Below are 21,779 nucleotides of genomic sequence, written 5' to 3' on the forward strand. Positions count from 1 at the left end.
ATAAAAAGCGCTTTTTCAAATTATTAAACACTCTTGATAATCAATATTGAAAGCTGCTGCAGAAGCTTTCATCTTGTGAATGCATAAAAGTTCATTAGATCATTCTTACACCCTTGTTCTTATAAAAAATAGAGCCATACACATTTTAGTGCATACTACATGAAAAGTATTTTCTATACTTTGGATTGTTTCCCTAGCATAGGTTCCCAAGAATTGAACTATTCAGCCAAACTATGTGAACATTTTAGTCTTTGGATATTTATTGACAATTAATTTTCTAAAACAGTTCAATCAATTTTCATTCTCACCAGCAGAATATGAAAAAAATACCCATTTCACCTCATACTTGTTACTACAGGGTATTCTTAAGTTCCTTTTTTCAAACTAGAAATAATTTTATTTATTATTTTTGCTTATTCAAATAAGAAACATTGCAAAAAGCATTTAAATATACTAAAAGATTTTAGAAAGTGAAAATCACCACCCAGAGTTTATATCTATTAACATACTGGTTGTATTTTCTAAGACTTTTTGGATATATATTACTGGTTAAGCTTCAGTTTCATTTTGCCATTTACACTGAGTTTTGCATACATAAAACTCCTAACCGCCTGTTTTCACTTGACTAAATATGATGCACATCTTTTAATGTTAATAAATATAAATCTACATCACATTTTTAACAGGTGGGTATATTGCACTGTATGAACATATCATAATTTATATCATCAATCCTTACTAAAAGACATTTATATTGTTTCCAGTTTTTTTTTATTATTTAAAAAAATTAATCTGCTAGAAATACTACTACCTAGGGCAGATCAAATAATTTCTCGAAGACTCGTTTTTCTAATATGGTATGTTATAAACATTTGAGTTAATTTATAAACATCTAATGAGCTATATTATAATATAGAGTTGTCCAAGACCCAATTTTACACAAGTTGAAATAATAAATGAAGTGTGCCAAATTGGAAAGCCTATGACTTTAGAGCATGTATTAATTTTCTGTTACTGCTCTAACAAATTACCACAAACTTAGTAGCTTAAAACAATATACATGTATTATCTTAGAGTTCTAAAGGTTAGAAGTCTTAAATTGTCTGCAGCACTGAGTTTCTTCTGGAGGCTCTAGGAGAGAATTCGTTTCCTTGACTTTTCCAGCTTCTGTAGGCTGTCTGCATTTTTTGGTTCATGGTCCCTGCATGTTTCTGACCTTTTACTTTCATATTTTCTTCTCTTTCTCACTGTGGCCTCCTTATAAAGACTACAGTGATAACATTGGGACTACCCTGCAGGATAATCCAGGATAATCTTCCCATATCAAGATCCTTAATTTAAATCCCCTTTGCCATGTAAAATAACACATACACAGGTTTGGGGGTACATCTTTTATTCTGTTACATCTACCACAAAATGTTTACCTACATTTGAGTCTGTGCTCCTCCATTTAAGAATTTGATTTTGGACAAATGACAGTTCCTATGAGAATCATCTTCTTATCTGTAAAATGAGGAAAAGAATACTGTCCATATAGGGTGATGATGAGGATTGATAAAATAAATTATATAAAATGTCTCAAGGCCAATACCAGACACTTGAGAAACCACTTAGAACAGTAGGTGACACATAGGGAATATTTAGTAGAAGTTAGTTATAATAACATAATTATTGACACAAAATGAATTGCATTGTTATTGTGTTGATTTGTTTTCTTGGAACTTAACTTGAGACTGACAAGTGAGGAAGTCAATGTTTCTTTAATTTAGCATTTCCTTCATCAACTTTTTGCTTTCCCTTTGCAGTTGTGAAAGGGAAATTTATATTAAGATTTCAGATATATCCTGAACAGACCCAATGATGATTTAATTTAAATTAATTTAAATATTTGTTTGCCTTTCTCTCCAAAAAAACCTGAGAATATAGCAATGAAATGCAGTAATATGAGATTATTTATCCAGTTGTACATACTTACTTTGTGCATAGAATGTGAATAGATTTTACGTTGATAGGAGCTGAAGCTAGGACTTCCAAATGCATCCTAATTTGGGATACTGGTATCATAGGCAAAATTTGTATACATGCATTTTTCTAAGTCACAGCTCTCCTTAGATTTACAAAGGATCTATTATCCCAAATAGAAGAGATCTATTCTTCTAAACCAATTTCTTCATTTTATTTTGAATTAGGTAATTTTTTTTGCTTTATTATCTATTCCTTATAGCCTTATTACTCAATGTGTCATCTGTGGACCAGCAGCTTTGGTATCACCTGCAAACTCATTAAAAATGAAGAATCTTGGGGCCCACCTCAGATCAAATGAATCAGGACCTGTATTTTAACAAGAGCCTTATGTGATTCTATGCACACTTAAAATTAAAATTTGAGAAGTACTATTTTTCAATAAGATCAGAAGATACAGGTAAGCAAAAAGAAAATAAAGCATGGTCACAATACCATCCAACTACTGACAAACCCTCTTAGTATTTTGGCATTTATTTATGTCCCAAAGTGGGACATATCGCTGAATATATTTATTAACCATCTTTTTTTCAGCATGCATTGTGAATGTGTTCACATGTCAACAAATACACTTCATCATAATTTTAAGTGGCCAATTTGTATTTTATTAGATAGGGCCATATTATTATTTAATCATTCCTCTCTAGTGGTCATTTAGGTAATTTTTACTTTCAAAAACAGCCCTTGTGCGATGAACATCTTTGTAATGCAGCGCCTACTATTGCTTGGTTCAAATTCTAACACTGTCATTTACTAGCTGTTTAACCTTAGGCAGGTTACTTGACTTCTTTGTGCTTCAGTTTCTTCATCTGTAAAATGGAAATAAGGAAAGCACCTACATCATAGGATTGCTCCGAGGATTAAAACAGGTGATTCCTGTAAAGATCTTACAACTGTATCTGACATATTCCAAATGAGCAATGAATGTTTTCTGTTATTATTAACCTTGAAGAAAAACTCAGCTATTTCCTTACAACTTCTCTTTGTAAACAAGAAAATTTAGGTCACTATGGTAGTTTTTAGCAGAGTCAGGCAGAACTGGATTTATGTCCTTTTAAATCTTTCCACCCTTGCTATTGCCGGGGAGTAAGTGCCCAGCAAGTCCAGGAACTTAAAAAATAAATATTCGTGGCAGGGGGTAGGTAGGGTTAACTGATCGGAATAAAATTCTTTCAATACCTCTTCTCTGCTGTGACGGACCAGTAAAACACGCAGTTTAGCAGCTGATATCTACAATAGGCAGTGCAAAATGGTTCTGATTTAAGCTTCAATCAACTCAGGAAACAATTGATTTTCCCGGGAGTGGGGCAAGGAGACCTACGGTTTCCATGGTTACAGATCCCGCTAGCTCAGGCTCCCTGCTCCACCTACTGCGCAAGCGCACACAGCTGCTTTGGGCACACGGCGCCTTTGGGTTCGAAGAGGAAGCCCCTCCTCCCCTTCCCGCCGTTCGCCTATCACCTTCTCCCTTTGCCTATCCCAGGTGCTCTGGGTGTCTGTGACGCAATATTCGCGCGTCCGTGTCGTTCGGCGGCGCGACGCTGAACATGGCGCGTTCCTAGAAGCCGCTTTCGGCATCAGTAGGCGGCGGCGTGTGGACTGGCAGCGTGGGGCGCGGGACCAACCGACGCCACTTCGTATTGGGAAGTGGGAGCGGGAGGGCCGGGCAATTCCGGACCGAACCAAACGGTGAGGCCCCGGCCCGAGAGCCACAGAGCGCGTGCAAGTGTAAGGGAGGAGTGGGTTGGGCAGCCGAGACCCCCAGAGGCGAGGGAGGAACGTGGGGCTACGGGGAGACGAAGGATAGCGGTAGCGAGGCAAGGGCGGCCTTGCAGGCTTGGCTCTCTGCGTAGCCTTGGGAACCCCCGGGAGCTGGGGGCTCGCGGAGTCAGCCTGGCAGCGGGAAGCATGGTCGCGGAGGAAGCAGGGTGCTGGGTGGCAGGGATTGTGTGCCAAGCTGAGCAGAGTTGAGGGTAGCCACTGTGGCTGCGGTTGCGGGCCAGGGTGGTGCATTTGCCCTTGGGGGGTAAATGGTGCAAATTTTGAGAGAACGTGGCTACGTTTAGTATAAAACTATTGTGTGTAATTGCACACACGATCTTGCCGCTAATGGCAGTACTGGGAAAGCTTGAAACATTAGACCCTTCCTTGCCTTTAGTAAAAAAGTGAGAGAAGTTATCCATTTTTAGAGAGGAGCTTCATGCTGAGGTATGGCGGCCAATGCTCAAGCTCAGCGACTCCTGCAGCTTTGTATTTGGGGGTATTTGTGATTCAGCAAAACTATTTTGAGGCCCATTGCATTTGTCATTTTTTCTATATTCTTTTGTGAAATGGTGGTGAGCGAGAGCATCACTCTTAGAGTGATTTGGCTAAATAAATAGAAAGAACTGGTAAATTGCCTGCTGGTGCCAAGGATGCAGTTGACACACCTCCACCCCACCACAATTTAAATGATTTCAGTGGTAGTGTGGTCGTGCCCTTGAGATATGGTTATTCTTCAGAAGGTTGTAAACAAGAGAAGTTTGTAGCCATAAAGTTCCCCACCCCTCTTAGATAGGAATTTCCCTCCTCCATTTTTACATTATTTCAAACTTACCTCTTCAGTACAGAGGCTTCAGGTTAAGGGCAGGGTGACTTTACTATGTAAGATCCATTGCATGACACCCTGACACCTTTTCTTACGTCTTTTGTCACTGAGGAAGATTTCGGTGAAATTAGAAAGAAAATTTTTCCCTGTTGGTTGTGATAGGATTGTTGAATTTTTTTTCCGGGGGAACCTAGCACAGAGGATAGGATAAACAGTTTCATTGCAGCAGTTTTGTGGCCATGTATATTAGAGCCTTAGGGGAGGAAGGCGGTCTTAGTCCTAGTTATACTTCCTAAAGCCAAAGAGAATTCTCACCACAAATGAATTTGGTTGTGGTAATGTGATTAGAGGTTCTAAACAAATATGTAAAGATTATTTAATAATCAGTAAAAAGATCTTTAGAGTTTGTTATATGTTATAAATGTATTTACATTCAGAATCAAACCAGAATGCAGATAATCCTTGAAGGCATGTGGCAGTTAAAATATGCTGAGTTGAGTTGTTCTAAGATGACTGAAAAAACAAAATGTTGAAGATTTTTCCAGAAATAATTATATATTTTTCTAGAAATAAAAATATTCATGTTTTGGGTAAGGTACGATGTTTGATTAGTTGGATTTTGACCTTTGTGTTGTATGTATGTACATATGTGTGTGTCTGTATTTAAATCTGACTTATAATTTAGTGTTATTAGTGGTAATATTCATCCCTTTCATTAACCATCTGCTTCAAATGGGGACTGTCAATTAATTTCAAAGCATTTTAGGGAATAACAAGACACATTCAGTGCAGGTGTGAATCTGGAGTGTTTTGTTTGGTTTTCTAGATATCTGGCTGATTACAGATAAGCCAACAATTATAAGCTTAGTAGAACTTAAGTTGGATCAGTGTTCTACACCCTTGCTACTGAAATGTGTTATATGGCATCAGCTGGGAGTTTGTTAGAAATGTACAATCTCAGGCTCAACTCTAGAGTTACTGAGTCAGAATTTGCATTTTAACAAGATTTCTAGATGACAGGAATGCTCATTAAAGCTTGAGATGTACTAGTTTGGTCGGTAAAAGTTGAAAAAGACCAAGGTCATGCACAAACTTGCATAAAATGATAGCATCATGTATTTTAATATAAGGTGATCTTATGCTCATAATCAAGTCTGATTTATCTGGTTGAAGAAACTGAGGGACTGAAATGGTAAGTGACTTGTATAAGGTCACAGATGTCTAGATTCATAACTCAGGTTCTGACTCATTCCAATGCTTTTCATTTGGTGGTCATTGCCAGAGTTCATTATATTGAAAACGGGCTAACATTCATGAATGACTAGGTATTCATTCACCAACAAATGTTTGTTGGGTACTGGATAGGTAGCCCAACAATTTTATATGTCCCTAGTAACTGCTTCTGTTATTCATGGTGTCTGTTAACACCACCTTTGCTTCTCACTCTTTGCCAGATAATGTTTTCTTCTGCTTCACAGAGGAAATGAAATACATTGGGTAGGAACTTTATTGCTTCATGTTATCTTTTACCTGCAAACGTGTGCCTTTATCTGTCCATCTCTAATTGTGTTCCATGTTTTTTCTCCTTAGAGGCAATATTTCCTTCATGGGTTTGCTAGGGCTGCCATAACAAAATACCACAGACTAGATGGCTTAAGCAACAGAAATTTATTTTCTCACAGTTTTGGAGGCTGGAAGTCCAATATCAACATGCAAATAAAGCTGGTTTTTTGTGAGGTCTCCATCCTTGGCTTACAAATGGCCGTCCTCTTGCTGCCACTTCACATGATCATCCCTTTGTGTTTGTGCATCTCGGTGTCTCTTCTTATAAGGATATCAGTCATGTTGGAGTAGGGCATCACACTAATGGCCTCATTTTATCGTAACTCTTTAAAAACCTTATCTCCAAATACTGAGGGTCCTGGGATTAGGGCTTCCTCATATGAATTTTGGGGGAACACAGTTGAGTGATAACACTTAGTTATCACTCTTTCAACTGGCACTAGCTTATCAGGATTTAAGCACTTGTAAATCTTTTATCTTAAATACACTTTCCTCACCCTAGATTCCTCTTCAGCTTCATCTGTAATTACATTCCTTAAGTTTCTCTTCTTTCTTTCTTTTTTTTCTTTTTTTTTTTTTTTAGAGATGAAGTCTCACTATGTTGTCCAGTGATACTTTTGCCTTGGCTTCGTCAGTAGCTGGGACTATGGGCATGTGCCACCACTCCTGGTTTATTTCCCTTAAGTTTCTTGGAAAAGTTGTCTATGTTCATTTTTCTCTGCCTCCTTATTACTTATTCTTTTTTCAGTATTTTGAAGTCTATCAATCCATTGTAGTCCCTGTATTTGATAGGGTGTTGGTCACCATTGATCTCTTTGTTGCCTCATCTAATGGAGTCTTTTTAATGATTTGCCATTTTGACTACTTGTTCCTCCGTGATGTTTTCTTCTTATGCTTCTGGGACACCAAGTTCTTACTTCCCTCCTACATCTTGGCCGGTCTTGGTTTATCTTTCTCTTACCACTTCAGATGTTTGTTTCACCCTGGGATACTATCTCCTGCTCTCTTTTGCCTCTTTCTGCTGTCCTTGAAGGGTCTTGTCCTTGGTGACTTCAACTACTCTATTTTGATGACTTCCAAATCTGTCTTTTTAGCACAATTTACTCTTCAATTCTCACGTGTGTAGTTGTCTTAAGATACTTTAAACTCATGTCAAAAAATAATACATCTCATCTTTCCTGAAGTTCTTTTCCTCCTCTGAGCAATGCATGCAAAAATCAGTTGGAAAAGCCCAAAGATAACTCTTCTCTCTTATTACCTCAGGCACTACTCTCCCCTGTAACTATCTATTTACCTAATCTTATTTTACCTCTTGATCTACATCTTTTTCTGTCCTACTACTACATTGATTCAGATTATCACTTATTATCTGGACTTTTGTGTAAACCTTCTAAATGATTGCTTTCATGCATGCATACTATCACTCTCTACCCTGCCTTTTGCTATAATAGGTTGTGGCCATGTTTGAGGTGTTAAGCAGTCCTTCCATGCAAACCTTCATATTAAAATCCAAACTACCTCACTTAGGAAATAAAGTCCTTAATGGTTTGGACCTTGCTTGCTTTTTTGTTTTCACCTTTTGCTCACATTTTGCACCATTTACCTCACATTCTTCTGGCGTGGGCCACCACATCCAGATAATTTTTCTGTTTTTTTGTAGAGACGGGGTCTTGCTCTTGCCCAGGCTGTCTGTTTATGGTTCTTAAAGAGTTAGGACATTTTAAGAAAATTCAGACCTTTATATGCCTAGAATGGACCACTCACTTGTCTGACAAACACCCCACAGCATGCATTCATCTGGATAATTCCTACTCAACTTTCAGGACTCAGCTCAAATGCTACCTTCTTCTCTGGGAAGCTTTCTCCAACCTCCCGTGAACCTTATTCCTTAGCAGCTTATCCTAGTCTTTGTACTATATTGTAATTGTTTGTCTTTTTTTTCCTTTTTCTACTTAATGCAAAGACTCCCTTACTTATTTTTTTCTCTCTCAGAAGAGTGCCTGGCCAATAGAGGCTGCTTCATTGTTGAATGCTGTGAATGCAAGTTGTATTACCCAAGGGTTGAAAGAAGGTGGAATGTAAACTCTGGAGGTTAGACTGAGTAGTATTGAAAAGTCAGAGGCTTGGGTGCTTTTTGTGGCTTTACACAAATAACTGTAAGTAGAGATTGGGATATATTCATACAGTTCATTTATTTAACATCTATTTATTCATTACTTTCATGTGTGCCAGGTACTATATTAGATTCTGGGATACAGCTTTGAACAAATTGAAGTCTCTGGACCTTAAATTATAATTAAGGAAATCTGGACTGTAAACACATATATATTAGAATGTCATGTAGTTAATAGTATTATGCAGAAAAATTAAGGATATCAAGACCAGAGAAATTCTGGGTTGAGGGGTGAGCTGTTCTAGATTGGCAGTCAGGGAAGACCTCTTTGAGTAGAGGACAACTTGAGCAGATACTAGAATAAAGTTAAAGAGCAAATCTTGCTTATATCTAGAAGCAAGAGCTTTCCAGCCAGAGGGAACAAATTATACAAGGGAAGGATAAAATAAATTTTATGAATCTGTTTCACTAAAGATGGACTTGTGTTGTCTCCAATTTTCCATTGCTGTAGACAACTTGAAGGTTGTATAGACAACAACCTTGTCCTTGTCTCCTTATAATGCCTGTGCAGGAGTTTCTTGAGTTATAGCACCAGGTGTGAAACCGCTGGGACATAGGAGATATAGATACAGTCAAGCATCACTTGACCTTGGGATACATTTTGAAAAATGCGTCATTAGGTGATTTTGTTGTGTGAACATCCATAGAGTGTACTTGCACAAACCTAGATGGTGTAGCCTACTACACACCTAGGCTATATGGTATAGCCTATTGCTCCTAGGCTACAAACCTGTACAGCATGTTACTGTACTGACACTGTAGGTAATTGTAATACAATAGTAAGTATTTGTATATTTAAACATATCTGAACTGCAAAAGGTACAGTAAAAATACATCATAAAAGATAAAAAATGATATACCTGTATAGGGCACTTACTCTGAATGGAGCTTGCTGGACCGGAAGTTGCTCTGAGTGAATCAGTGAGTGAGTGGGTGGTGAGTGAATGTGAAGGCCTAGGACATTACTGTCCTGTAGACTTTATAAACACTGTACACTTAGGCTACCCTAAATTTATAAATGGAATTTTTCTTTAGTAATAAATTAATCTTAGCTGTCTGTAACTTTAAAACTTAAATTTATTAAATTTTTTGACTTTTGTCATAACACTTAGCTTAAAACATAACCACATTGTATACATCTGTACAAAAATATTTTCTTTATTAAATAAATCCTTATTCTGTAAGCTTTATTCTATTTAAATTACAGAAACATTAGCCTAAGCCTACATACGGTCAGGATCATCAACATCATTGTCTTCCACCTCTACATCTTGTCCTAGTGGAAGGTCTTTGAGGCAGTAACACACACGGAGCTGTCCTCTCTACGATAGCAATGCCTTCTTCTGGAATACCTCCTGAAGGACCTGAGGCTGTTTTACAGTTAATTTTTTTTTTTTAATAAGGTAAAAGTATACGCTAAAATATTGATAAAAATATAGTAAAGATATAAACCAGTAACATAGTTGTTTATCATCACTATCACATATTATGTACTGTACATAATTGTATGTGAAATATTTTTATATGACTGGCAGTGCAGTAGGTTTGTTTACAGCAGCATTGCCACAAACACGTGAGTAATGTGTTGTGCTAGATGGCAGGACAGTTACGATGTCACTAGACAATAGGAATTTTTCAGTTCCATTAAAATCTTATGGGACCACTGTTGTATCTGCTGTCTGTCGTTGACTGAAATGTTGTGTGGCATGTGACTGTATGTGTATGTGCTGGTCATTGGGTACACACAGATATACACACACTTAATTTAATTGAGAGCAAGATTGCGTTCCACAAGTGGTGGTATCAGTGTATACTCTTAGTAGCAATGCATAAGTGTTTCTGTTCCCATGAATTTTTGTCAGCACTGAATGTTTTCAGACTTTGTAATTTTTGCCAGTCTGAGTGTAAAATAGTTCCTCAGTGTTTGGTTTCTAAGTCCTTGATAGCCAGTAAGATAGTATCTCTTCTGATACTAATTAACCATTTGGCTTTTCCCTTCTGCAAATTGTCTATTTATATCCTTTGTCCAGTTTCCCTTTTGTCTTCTTGGTTCACAAGGGTTCTTTATATATTCTATGTAGTAGCCCTTTGTTTTGGTAATTTAAAATTTATTATCCTAATCTTCACCTTCTTAACTTTGTATATAGTATCTTCAAACACTCCATCAATTTCAGTCTTTAATCCTGATGTAGTGTCATGCTCATCAGGAAGACAGACTGTAGACTTGTTGTATTTTGGTTCTTTCTCAGGTCTAGAGCTAAAAAATCCCTGTTAATTTCACTTGAGCTATTAATGGATAGCAACTGTGATCAAAAGTAAAAGTGTGGTAACCTATAGAGAGTATCGAGTTGGGACAGGAGACTTACATTCTAGGTTCCAGAATGTTACTCATGAGCCTGTGACCTTAGAGAAGTCACAGTTTATCTCTTTAACCTCTTTGGGTTACAGTTTCTTGGTCAGTAAAACAAAATGCTTAAATTTGATACATTGGCTGTTTTGAGAGCTGATATGGGTGGCTCCAAGGTGATAGAAAAATTATTTGAATGATAAAATGTAGAATGATTATTAACTATAGGAACATTAATGGGCATACAGCGCATACATGTTTGAATAAGTAAATTTTTATAAATGCAATGACTCCTTAGGCTGAGCTCTCAACAAGTGAGATTCTTCTAAGATTTAGTGCTACAGACAGTGAGTTATATAGACAGTGGACCACTAACTGGAAACTATCAATCAAAGATGTCTGTATTTGGAGAGGACTCATGATCCCTTGCACTTAGCAAAAGGTTTTAACTAAAATTATCTGTTATAGTCTATTAAATGTAATTTAGGCTGTGTTTTTCTGATCCAGTGTCTTGTGCAAAATCAGGCTTACAGTTTTTCCTTTCTGTTTCATTGTTTTATTATATCAGAGAAGGAACTTTAAAACATAAGCATGATTGCTGTTCATTAGTAGTTTTTGTATAGATGGGTATTTTTGTGTTTTAGCTGAAGAGATGGCAGAGGGTAGTGGTAATAGTAGTTGGGGCCTCACAGCTGGACACTACTTTGGTGGAAGGGGTTACTATTATTTAGGATAACATATAACTTTTCCTGTTAGGAGGTGATCAGCAATGGGAGACTCCTATGTATAGTAAACAGGCAAGAGACTTAGTGCAACTTATCAATGCCATTTTACTAAAAACTCCCAGTGAGATAGAAATACTTGGGTTTATTGGACAGGTCTTCTCTCACAGCTGCCTCCTGGCTCTGTATACTGCCTTCTTACATACTTTATAGTTCACCCATTTGTTTCTCTGTCCCCATTTGTTGTTTGTTTGCCATTTATTTCTCCTTCTGCTAGAATACTATCCACAGGGTGTGGAATTTTTTTGTTTTTTTAGTTCATTAATGTATTTCAAATGCCTAGAATAGTGTCTGGCATTTGTAGGTGTTGAATATGTATTTATTGACTGAATAAATATTGAAAAGTCTAATGGTAAACCAAGTTAATATCAGAAAGGTAATTGGAAAGCATAGGATTAGAACAAAGGGTGTTAGGTATTCCTAGTGAAGAGTATTGTTAAATTTTATTATCTTGGTGTGCCCTGTTTTGATATAGGAAGATATTGAATCAACTGTTCATTAATTCCTTCATTTTTTTCAGCCATTCAGCATACTGTTTACTCTGTAGTGTTCTATTATAGATATTTCTTTCTTTACTATGATATAATTTCTGTTCTTCCAGAAAGATATTTGACCTCTTTCTGTCTCATTTTCCACTCTTAGAAATCACAATTCACATTATTTCTTTGTTCAGTTGATCATACATTTACTGAACATTATATATTATATATATTAAAATATTTTTTTATGTGTGTGTGTATATATAATTACTGAGCTATATCCCTGACATTGTGCTAGGTGGTGGCATATATAGATAAATAAGACACAGTTCTTCCATTTAAACAGTTCATGATTTTGTGGATGAAACACAAGTAAACAAGGAAATAGGTATAATAATAGAAGTGTGTACTATGTAAAACAGTAGCATGGAGGAAGGAGTACCTTACTATCTAGCGCAGTTTAAGATTTCCAGAGGAGATGATGCCTGTCATGAATAGTGACTTTAGCACTCTCTGTATCCATTAGCTGCTATTTAAAAAAACATACATAAGGCATTGTGGCTACATCCCAGCACTTTGGAGGACCGAAGCAGGAGGATCATTTGAGGTCAGGAGTTCGAGACCAGCCTGGGCAACCTGGCAAGACCCTTGTCTCTACAAAAAATGAAAAAATTAGCTGGGCATGGTGGCATGTGCCTGTAGCCCTAGCTACTTGGGAGGCTGAGGCAGGAGGATTGCTTGAGCCAGGAGTTCAAGGCTTTAGTGAGCTGTGATTGTGCCACTGCACTCCAATCTGGGTGACAAAGACAGACCCTGTCTGAAAAAAAACTCACACTCACACTCCCACTTCAGCCTCCCAGAGTGTTGGGATTACAGGCATCTGCCACTGTTCCTGGCCCCACAGTTTGTTTTAATAATAAGAACAATTTTCTCTGCTTTTCACCCCAGTAACCCACAGAATTTGGGTTGAACCCAGAGACCTCTCTGATTCTTATCATCCTATCAACTATTGCAGTGCCTGGCACAAAATTGGTGCTCTAAAAATGTATGAAGTGAGCTCTTCCTCACAGACTGTATGGACTTCATGGGAGCAAGGTTCAAAGCAAGGGGAGACAAGAAGAGGGCATATACTCCTGGAGAGGACCTGCATGGACAGGGTGCTGGAGGGAGGTATGGATGGGAAATTCTAACATCTTTCATTAGAACAGGTAAATGGTGAGGGTACATGGGGGCATAAAGATAAGAGTACATAGATTTAGGGATTACTTTGCTGGGAAGGTCAGAGATAAGGTGTGTGTTTATGTGAGTTCTCTGCATAAGGTTTTGCTCTAGGGGAAAATTGCTTTGGGTTTTGACAGTATTCAGTGATTTTTTAAGTAGTAGCCCCAAACAAGGCTATGGCTTTTTTTTTTATTTCTTTCTATGGTGGTGGTGGTGGGATGGGGATGGATTTTGGTAGAGACTTTCATTCATATGTTGATATCAATATATTCATATATTGTTCCTATCATATGGCTTTTTTTGTACCTATATATAAATTCAGAGACCTTATTTTGCCCCATAAAGTCCTACATGATCTGTTCCTGCCTACTTCTGCAACTTCATCTTGTACCACTTTCTCCTTTTCTCACAACGTGTGAGTCACACTGGCCTTCGTAAGTTTGTTTTTAATCCCAAGAGCTTTACTTCTAACTGTTTTTTTGTATCGGGAGCTCTGCCTTCAGATCTTTGCCTGGCTGGATCTCTGTTTTCCTTTATGTCTCTCATGAATGTCACTTCAAAGAAGCTTTTCCTTGAACACTCAATCTAAAGTAACACAGTCATTTGCAGTCAGTCTTTAATGTTATTTTATTTTCTTCATATCACTACCTCTTTCTTTTTTCTTTTTTCCTTTTTATAGATCTGTCTTTTACTAGAATGTAAGCTACATGAAACGACATTGTTTTGTTCACTGCTATCTTCTCTATACCTAGATGATGCCTGGCACACAGTGGGCTTTCAGCAGTTTGATTGAATAAATCAGTTAATTAGCTAACATGTGGTTGAGAGTGAAGTACTTTATTGTTCAGAATTGATCACCTTCGTTTATTCAGTAAATATTTATTAAGCATATGTCATGTATCATGTTGGGCTGGCTCCCTGGACTACAAAGATAACTTAGATGTTGGTTTTGTCTCTCAAGGATACTGATTAAGACGAGTGGCGTTGGTGTTCAAGTCCAAGCAGTACCACTTACTAGATTGTGGCCTTGGCAAGGTAAAGTCTCTGATCTTTAATTTTATTTATTTATTTATTTTTGAGATGAAGTCTCGTTCTTTCACCTGGGCTAGAGTGCCCTGGCGTCAGCCTAGCTCACAGCAACCTCAAACTCCTGGGCTTAAGCGATTCTCCTGCCTTAGCCTCTCAAGTAGCTGGGATTATGGGCACACGCCACCATGCCTGGCTAATTTTTCTATATTTAGTAGAGTTAGGGTCTTGCTCTTGCTCAAGCTGGTGTCAAACTCCTGACCTCAAGCAATCCTCCTGCCTTAGCCTCCCCGAGTGTTAGGATTACAGGTGTGAGCCACTGCACCTGGCCCTTTAATTTTTTATATAAAAAATGGATTGCCACATTGGATTCTTGTTAGGAATAAATGAATGAAGCACTTAGCACAATGCTAGGTATATAATATATGCTCAAATATTAGTTTATTTTGTAAAACTTTTAATTTGAGCTGTCTGCTCTTGCATTGCTTGGTAGAAAGTGAATAAATCCCTGCTTTTCATACCCTGGAATGTTAATTTCCTTGTGAGAACAGTTCAACTATGAATCAGTGCATTAGCAGTGGAGCTGGACTTTTAGATGTACCTCAGTTTTAGATCTTTTAAAGTTGTGCTGCTTAAACTTTGACAATTAAAAGATTGACCTAGAGAACTTATTAAAACACAGATTTTTGCCCTCCTGACTCCTGCTGCTATTCTCATTTGCTAGGTTTGAAGAGAGGATAGAGAATTTATATTTTTATGAGGGTCCCAGGTAATACTGGTGCTACCAGCCTTTGGATCACACTTTGAATAGGGCTTTCCTAGAGTTGTGCTAATATGGTAGCCACTAGCCACATGGGGCTGTTGAAATGTGGTTTGAAATGAGATGTGCTTTAAATGTAAAATATAGACAGAATTTTGAAGACCTAGTATAAAAAAAGAATGTAAAATATCTCAGTATTTAAAGATATTGATTATACATTGAAATGATAACATTTTGGGATATATCAAGTTAAATATATATAATTAGAATTAATTTCACATTTTTTACCATTTAATGTGGCTAATAGAAATGTAAAGTTACATACATAGCTTGTTTTCATGGTTTGCATTATATTTCTACTAGATAGCAAAACATACTGCCTATCTTTTTAAAGGACTTCAATAAAGTGAATTTCTTTTGTATATCCTGTTTTTGAAGTCATACATTACCAACAAGCCCTCTAAATTGAGTGAAAATTCATTTACTTGTTTTCAAGTGCTAATAAACACAGAAATTTTATATTGTTCAAGACAATTTCAGTTAATGAGGGAGATAATAAACTAATATTATACAAGGCATCCTAGTCAGTTCTAAAATATAGGTAAGAACAGAGTGCTAATTTAAAATGTTAATCTAACTCTATGGCTAATTGGTAGAATTTTTCGGATTCCAGTTATTAGGCCCTTCTTAAGATGGTACAATGAAGTTTTTGTGTTTTAGATGAGCCCTGCTTTACTTTAAAATGCTTTACAAATGTTTGATTTTCCTTAAAATTTCTCATATTTTAGGTAAATTTCTTATTGAATCAACATTTGAGACCTTCCCTTTTGCTGAAGCTTAATTATTAATATAACCCTTGTACTAAAGGAGTCATTTGCTATGGCTATATTCTTTATAGGTTAATGACTTTCAGACTGTTTTTTTTTTTTTTTTTAAAGACAGGATACTACTGTGTCACCCAGGCTAGAGTGCAGTGGCATCATCATAGCTCACTGCAGCCTTCAACTCCTGGGGTCAAGGGATCCTGCTGCCTCAGCCTCCTGAGTAGCTGGGATTACAGGGCATGTACCACCACACCCGGCTAATTTTTTAATTTTTTGTGGAGACAGGGTCTCGCTTATTGCCCAGGCTGATCTAGAACTCCTGACCTCAAGCCATCCTCCCACTTCGGCCTCCTGAAGTGCCAGGATTACAGGTGTGAGCCACCATGCCTGGCCTGACTTTCAGACTGTTACTGTCTGGAACATTCTTCAGTTTTAGATATAGCTAGTAGCAGAAAGCTAATTCCCAGTCACCTCTGTACTGAGAACTTAGATTTATTTTCTATCAATTTTTAGCTTTCAATTTTAATCTTACATATTTTATGCATATACATTGTGAACAACTATACATACTTGCCAAATATACAATTGTACATAATTTTGGGAGTGGTTAGAAACAGAATCCTAGAGAATTCAATAAACTGTTCGTGTATTTGTAGAAGGGCTTCAAATATGTGATACAGGATTAGATGACCTGACTCTTAATATCCTTTCTGATTTAGGTTTTATATTTTTGTTAAATGGTTCAGTTTGGTTATTTTTCAGCATTTTCTGAGTATGCATTTATCTTTTATATTTCTTAAAATGTTTTGGACATGTAAGATGTTTTGGCATGTAAGATGATGCTAGAAGGTACTTACCAATGAGTCAAAGCAGTTCTTCAGTTTTCTTCCTTCTGATCTTCTCAAGGATAAAGTTGGGCACTAGTATGTGGTTAATACCTTTATAACACTTATTAATCTTTTTAAAAGAAAGGCAGAAGGCATTATGCTCAGTCTTGGGCAAACAATGGTATTTAACCAGAATTTAGAAACTTTGGGTTTTGTGTATGTGTACCCCTCCACGCCCCTACCTCTCCATTTACTATTAACTTCTATTTATGGAACAATGAAAGACAGTTTCCTTTAGAAATAAATTGATTTAAGCAAAAGTAATGTGAACTATGGAAGTTTTAAGAGTATGGCTGGTACATAGAAAAGGTAGAAATCAAGTGGAAACATGAAGGAGTAAGTGAATGAAGTATAGGAGTACTTCAGAACATAAATTTATGTTACTGTTAATTTTTTATTACTTATAATGTACATTTAAGTATGTGAATTTATCACTGTCAGGTTTCCATGGATCTCAATAGTGCCAGCACTGTTGTTCTTCAGGTCTTAACACAGGCCACCAGTCAGGATACTACTGTGTTAAAACCAGCTGAGGAGCAGTTGAAACAGTGGGAGACCCAGCCTGGTTTCTATTCAGTGTTGTTGGTAAGTTGTCATAAAGTAATTTATTTTTATTTTTGATAAGATGAGACACCACTCTTTTAATTGTTCTAAAAACCTAGTTTTATTGGGGATTTCTTTAAGGAAACTGATCCATATGTTTGGCTGATGTTGCCACTGCCAATATTTTATTAATTTAATGTATGGCTTATTGAGGGTCTTTAAGAAATATTTATTGATAAATATATAAATAATCAAGCAGAATATTTGTAGTACCTCATTAGAAGACAACACTGTACTGTTTTTCAGTTTTAGCGTCTTAATGCTGACATCATGACTATAGGTAGTACACCTTCATTTTTTGTCTTCATCCCTACTGTAATTAATTATGTTGCCATAGTTGTTCAGGTATCTGTACTGCAGCATCAGATTCAGGTATGCTGTGCTCAATGTATTTCACTTTAAAGCATTGTTCTTTTGTTCTTTTGTTCTTTTTTTTTTTGAGACAGAATCTCACTCAGTCACCAGGAATAGAGGGCAGTGGCATCATCATAGGTCACTGCAACCTCAACCTCCTGGGCTCAAGTGATCCTCCTGCCTCAGCTCCCGAACCACAATGCCCTGGCTAAGTTTTTTATTTTTAGGAGAGACAGGGTCTTGCTCTTGCTCAGGCTGTTCTCAAGCTCCTGACCTCAAGCGTCCTCCTGCCTCGGCCTCCCAAAGTGCTAGGATTACAGGCATGAGCCCCCACGCCTGGCCAACATATCTGATCTTTTCCTGGGTGTTCTGGGAAATAGTATAATGATTTAATTAATAATATGTGCTTTAACCAAATCGTCCTTGGAGCTTACAGTTTGTGGCTAATTAGTAAAAATTGCTAATTATTAATTATTTCTCAATGCCAGAATGAAAGAAGTCTTTTTGTGTTGAGAGCCTTTCCTATTCTTTTCTTCTGAGAAACTGAGAACTTTTAGTTTCTGGTCAGGGCAGTGAGGCTATTGATTGGCTCAGAAATTGACCCAATATTTGTGACTGGGTAATAAATTTGAAGCAATATTGTTTACCATATCTTATTAAATAGAATAAATGATAACAATTTAACATATATATTCTAACTTCTTGGCTAAAAAGTTTGAGTTTTTTGTTAAATTTAAGAAGATATTGGTCATGCCTGTAAGAGAAATTAAGTGTTTAGAGTCACACTTGTTATTCTGAATATAACATGAAAATTGGCTATTCGACTCAGTAACAAAAAGGTAAAAAAAGAGATTGATTTTAAGATAATAAAAATATCTCTCTTTTTAATATAATCCCAGCATCATGTTTATAAATTTTGAGCATAGTATAAATCTTTAGAAAATTTCTGTCTTTACTCCCCGTATGCTTATTTAAGTTAATATGCTCTGTAATTAGCCTTCTGCTTTTTTCAGGCCAAAATATAAAACTTTTAGAATTTCTTACTTTAGTTACTGCTGGACCTTAAAAACCAAAAGACGTTTTGTTACTTAGCTGATGTCTTTTTATGTATGAATTATTAATAATATTAAGTACCTTGATGTTTTTATTACTAGCTATAATTTTCTTGTTAGATAGTAAAATTTCTTTCTGGAATAGATTATGTATATACCAGATTTAAAAGCTGTTGTATTTAAGTCAAGTCTTCATGTTTCCCTCTACTCACTGTCTTGGCACATTTAATTCATTCAGCCCAGCTATCCGTTCTAGTCTCCCAAATATGTATACCTGATCTTGGGCTTATGTTCCAGTCCTGTTATTCAAAGTACTTTTAATATATTTCTACTTGGATTGACATCTGCAACTTGACTTTTCTTGGTTCTCCAAGAATGGCTGAGACGGACTGAATGAGACCTACCAACTTCCACAATATTCCCACATTAATCCATTCATTCTCTCATTTGCTTAATAAATAAGTATGAAGTTTTCTGCTGTGCCAGGCACTATGCTAGATTAGAGTCCAGGCATGAGACAAGACTCTGTCTAGTGCTGAAGGTAGACATGTAATGTGTCAAAGTCAAGTGTGATGAATGTGGTGAAAGAAAAGTACATTCTTTCTTTTATAATGGAGACCCAAAAGAGGGACTCTGACTTAGTTGTCAGGGGTTTTAAGGAATAAATGAAAGTTATACACCTATCTTTATAATCTTTTTTTTTTCTTTTTTTGGTATGATTTTCTAAAATATTTAACATATATTTTCCTATAGCAAAGAACATACTTCCACATCATTATTTTTGGCTTTGGAGTTTTCCCACACAAGGTTGTGTATAGAGGGGGTCTTCTCTGGGGATTTGAGTTGCTTTTGGTCTGAGGTATAGTGTAATTACATTCATTGTTTAGTGAGTACCTAACACATTCATTCCTACATTTTTCTTATCACCAACTATTCTAGATAAAAATTAAAGTATTTTATATTTCTTTGTAGAAAACTTATTATTTGTAATGTTTTAAATTACAGTTAAACATTAGTTTTACTATTCTTTTCATTTCCCTGTACATTTATTTAGAATTGCTGGTAGTAAGGTCTTTGTAATGTTTTGACTGAAATTTTTAAAGGTCACGGAAGAATTGTAATTTTTCCCTTGATTTTTAAGATCCTGTTGCATGATTTAGCTTGCACAGTTATTTTTATGGTCTCTTACTACTGTGCAAAGTGGGGGCTTGTGTGGGTTATTATTATTTGGATTAACACAGTGAATACATTTTTTGAGTAGTGGTTAATCGCATCTGGTTTATATCACTTAAAAATGTTCTGCTGTCAAACTTGTAAGCATAATTGTTTTGATAAGAAGGATACTATGAAATAGGTTGTTTATTTCATAGCATGTATTAACAACCCAGGGACTTTGTCTCCTTAGAACTCTTTGATGTACTGTAGTGGGTGTACTTTTTCTTTTTTAATTTAGAAGTTATTTATTTTTATTGGATGTGTGTGGGGTTATGGTATTCATTTGAAATATAATTAGGTTTGCTTGTTTCCGGATTTACTTTTTTACTAGGAATATTTTCAGACATACCTAAGAGCAGATTAGTATATTGAATGTCCGCATATTCATTACTCAGCATAAAAAATTAACATGCTATGAATTCTTATATGAATTGCAGAACTGTATATATTTAGAAAATATCAATATGATATTGTAGTGATAAAATTTAAACATTTAATTGAATGATCTATCCATACTTCATTGTGGGTATATTAATCATATTTTTCACTAATTACATGTTCATTCTAATACTATGTTTTTTATTTACAGAATATTTTCACAAACCACACACTGGATATAAATGTAAGGTGGCTTGCTGTGCTGTATTTTAAAAATGGAATTGATCGCTATTGGAGACGTGTAGCACCACAGTAAGTTCCATTGCTCCCCCCAACATCCTCCCCTCCAGTGTATTTCTTTCTGAATTCAGGAACGTTTAAGAATGTACCTATTTATGTAAAAGAATGCATTAGTACTTACTTTTGCAGCACATATACTAAAATTGCAACAATACAGAGAAGATTAGCATGGTCCCTACAGAGGATAACATGGGAATTCATGAAGTGTTTGATATTTAAAAGAAAAAAATATTAAAAAAGTGTGTTCACTACTGAAAAACACAAGTATTCTACATAGTTAATTACAGATCAACAGCTATATTATTGTTTTTCTTCATGGATTTTTTTCTCTGTGTTTGTGTCATGTTGGCCTTCTGTTTTTGAGGATGATGCTGAGTGAATCATGTTGGAAAAAAACCTTTTTTTCCCTCCCCTTAAAAGAAGTATAAGTCAGGTCTGGTGGCAGTAGTCCCACCTCCTCTGGAGGCCGAGGCAGGAGGATTGCTTGAGTTCAGGAATTCAAGACCAGCTTGGGCAACAGAGCAAGACCTTGTCCCAAGAAGAGAAAGTATAAGGTTAGGTTAGGATTTAGAAAAAAGCCACTGAGAAGGAAATCCCTGGTCATTTCTGAACCAGCTGGATGTTAATTCCTGAGTCTTAAGCATTTTTGCCTGAGTTGGGAATGGGGTAGTATACATACATTTGTAATCTCTTTATATTCCATTGTAACTGCCATGCAGGTGGGTAATTTAGCAGATTTCTCTTAATAGTTAATTACATGTTATATATTTGATTGAAAGACAGTGTAGACATGATCCTGGCATTTGTTTGATAGAAATATAAGTAGTGAACTTTGCTGAAGAAGTAATGTGATCTTTGTTCTCCAGTAGATGGCACTACAGCTCTGTAAATTCTCATTCGTAAACCCTTTCTAAAACTTGTCTATGTACTTCAAGGTGTGTATAAAACATGTCTTTGAATAATATTGGAAGCAAGTAGAATATTTTTAGGCTGCACTTAGGATACTATGGTTTAAAGCAAACCCATCTCATCTTTTTCTTAAGGATTAATTTGTGATTTTGGGAGAAATGAAGTAGTTTATGATGAAAAATTGTACATTATTGATTATAGGAAATGACCCAGCAGTACAAACATTTCTACTGTTCTATTCCATTAAGTTTTACATGTCTCCTAAAATTCATTTTGTTTTACTGATTATATAAAGAA

At 36.2% G+C, this 21,779-nt stretch overlaps 1 protein-coding gene and 1 non-coding gene across 5 annotated transcripts in view; both read left to right on the top strand.

Moving 5' to 3' along the window:
* Positions 1-3,559: 3,559 nt before the first annotated feature.
* The window catches only part of IPO11 (importin 11), a 159,146-nt gene continuing 140,926 nt past the window's right edge, over positions 3,560-21,779 (top strand). For 3 of the 4 annotated variants that reach the window (XM_045566227.1, XM_045566229.1, XM_045566230.1), the window contains exons 1-4: positions 3,560-3,711; positions 14,136-14,209; positions 17,113-17,256; positions 20,485-20,585. In XM_045566227.1, coding sequence (XP_045422183.1) covers positions 17,119-17,256; positions 20,485-20,585 — 239 coding nt within the window. In that variant the 5' untranslated portion in view covers positions 3,560-3,711; positions 14,136-14,209; positions 17,113-17,118. Of the gene's footprint in view, positions 3,712-12,955; positions 13,124-14,135; positions 14,210-17,112; positions 17,257-20,484; positions 20,586-21,779 lie in introns of those variants that run through there. The other variant, XM_045566228.1, reaches the window with a different exon arrangement.
* LOC123648702 lies at positions 20,687-20,792 on the top strand. Its single transcript, XR_006738728.1, has one exon. It is a non-coding gene; the product is annotated as a U6 spliceosomal RNA (small nuclear RNA).

Source organism: Lemur catta, chromosome 12 (genome assembly GCF_020740605.2).
Source record: "Lemur catta isolate mLemCat1 chromosome 12, mLemCat1.pri, whole genome shotgun sequence".
Taxonomy (NCBI): Eukaryota; Metazoa; Chordata; class Mammalia; order Primates; family Lemuridae; genus Lemur; species Lemur catta.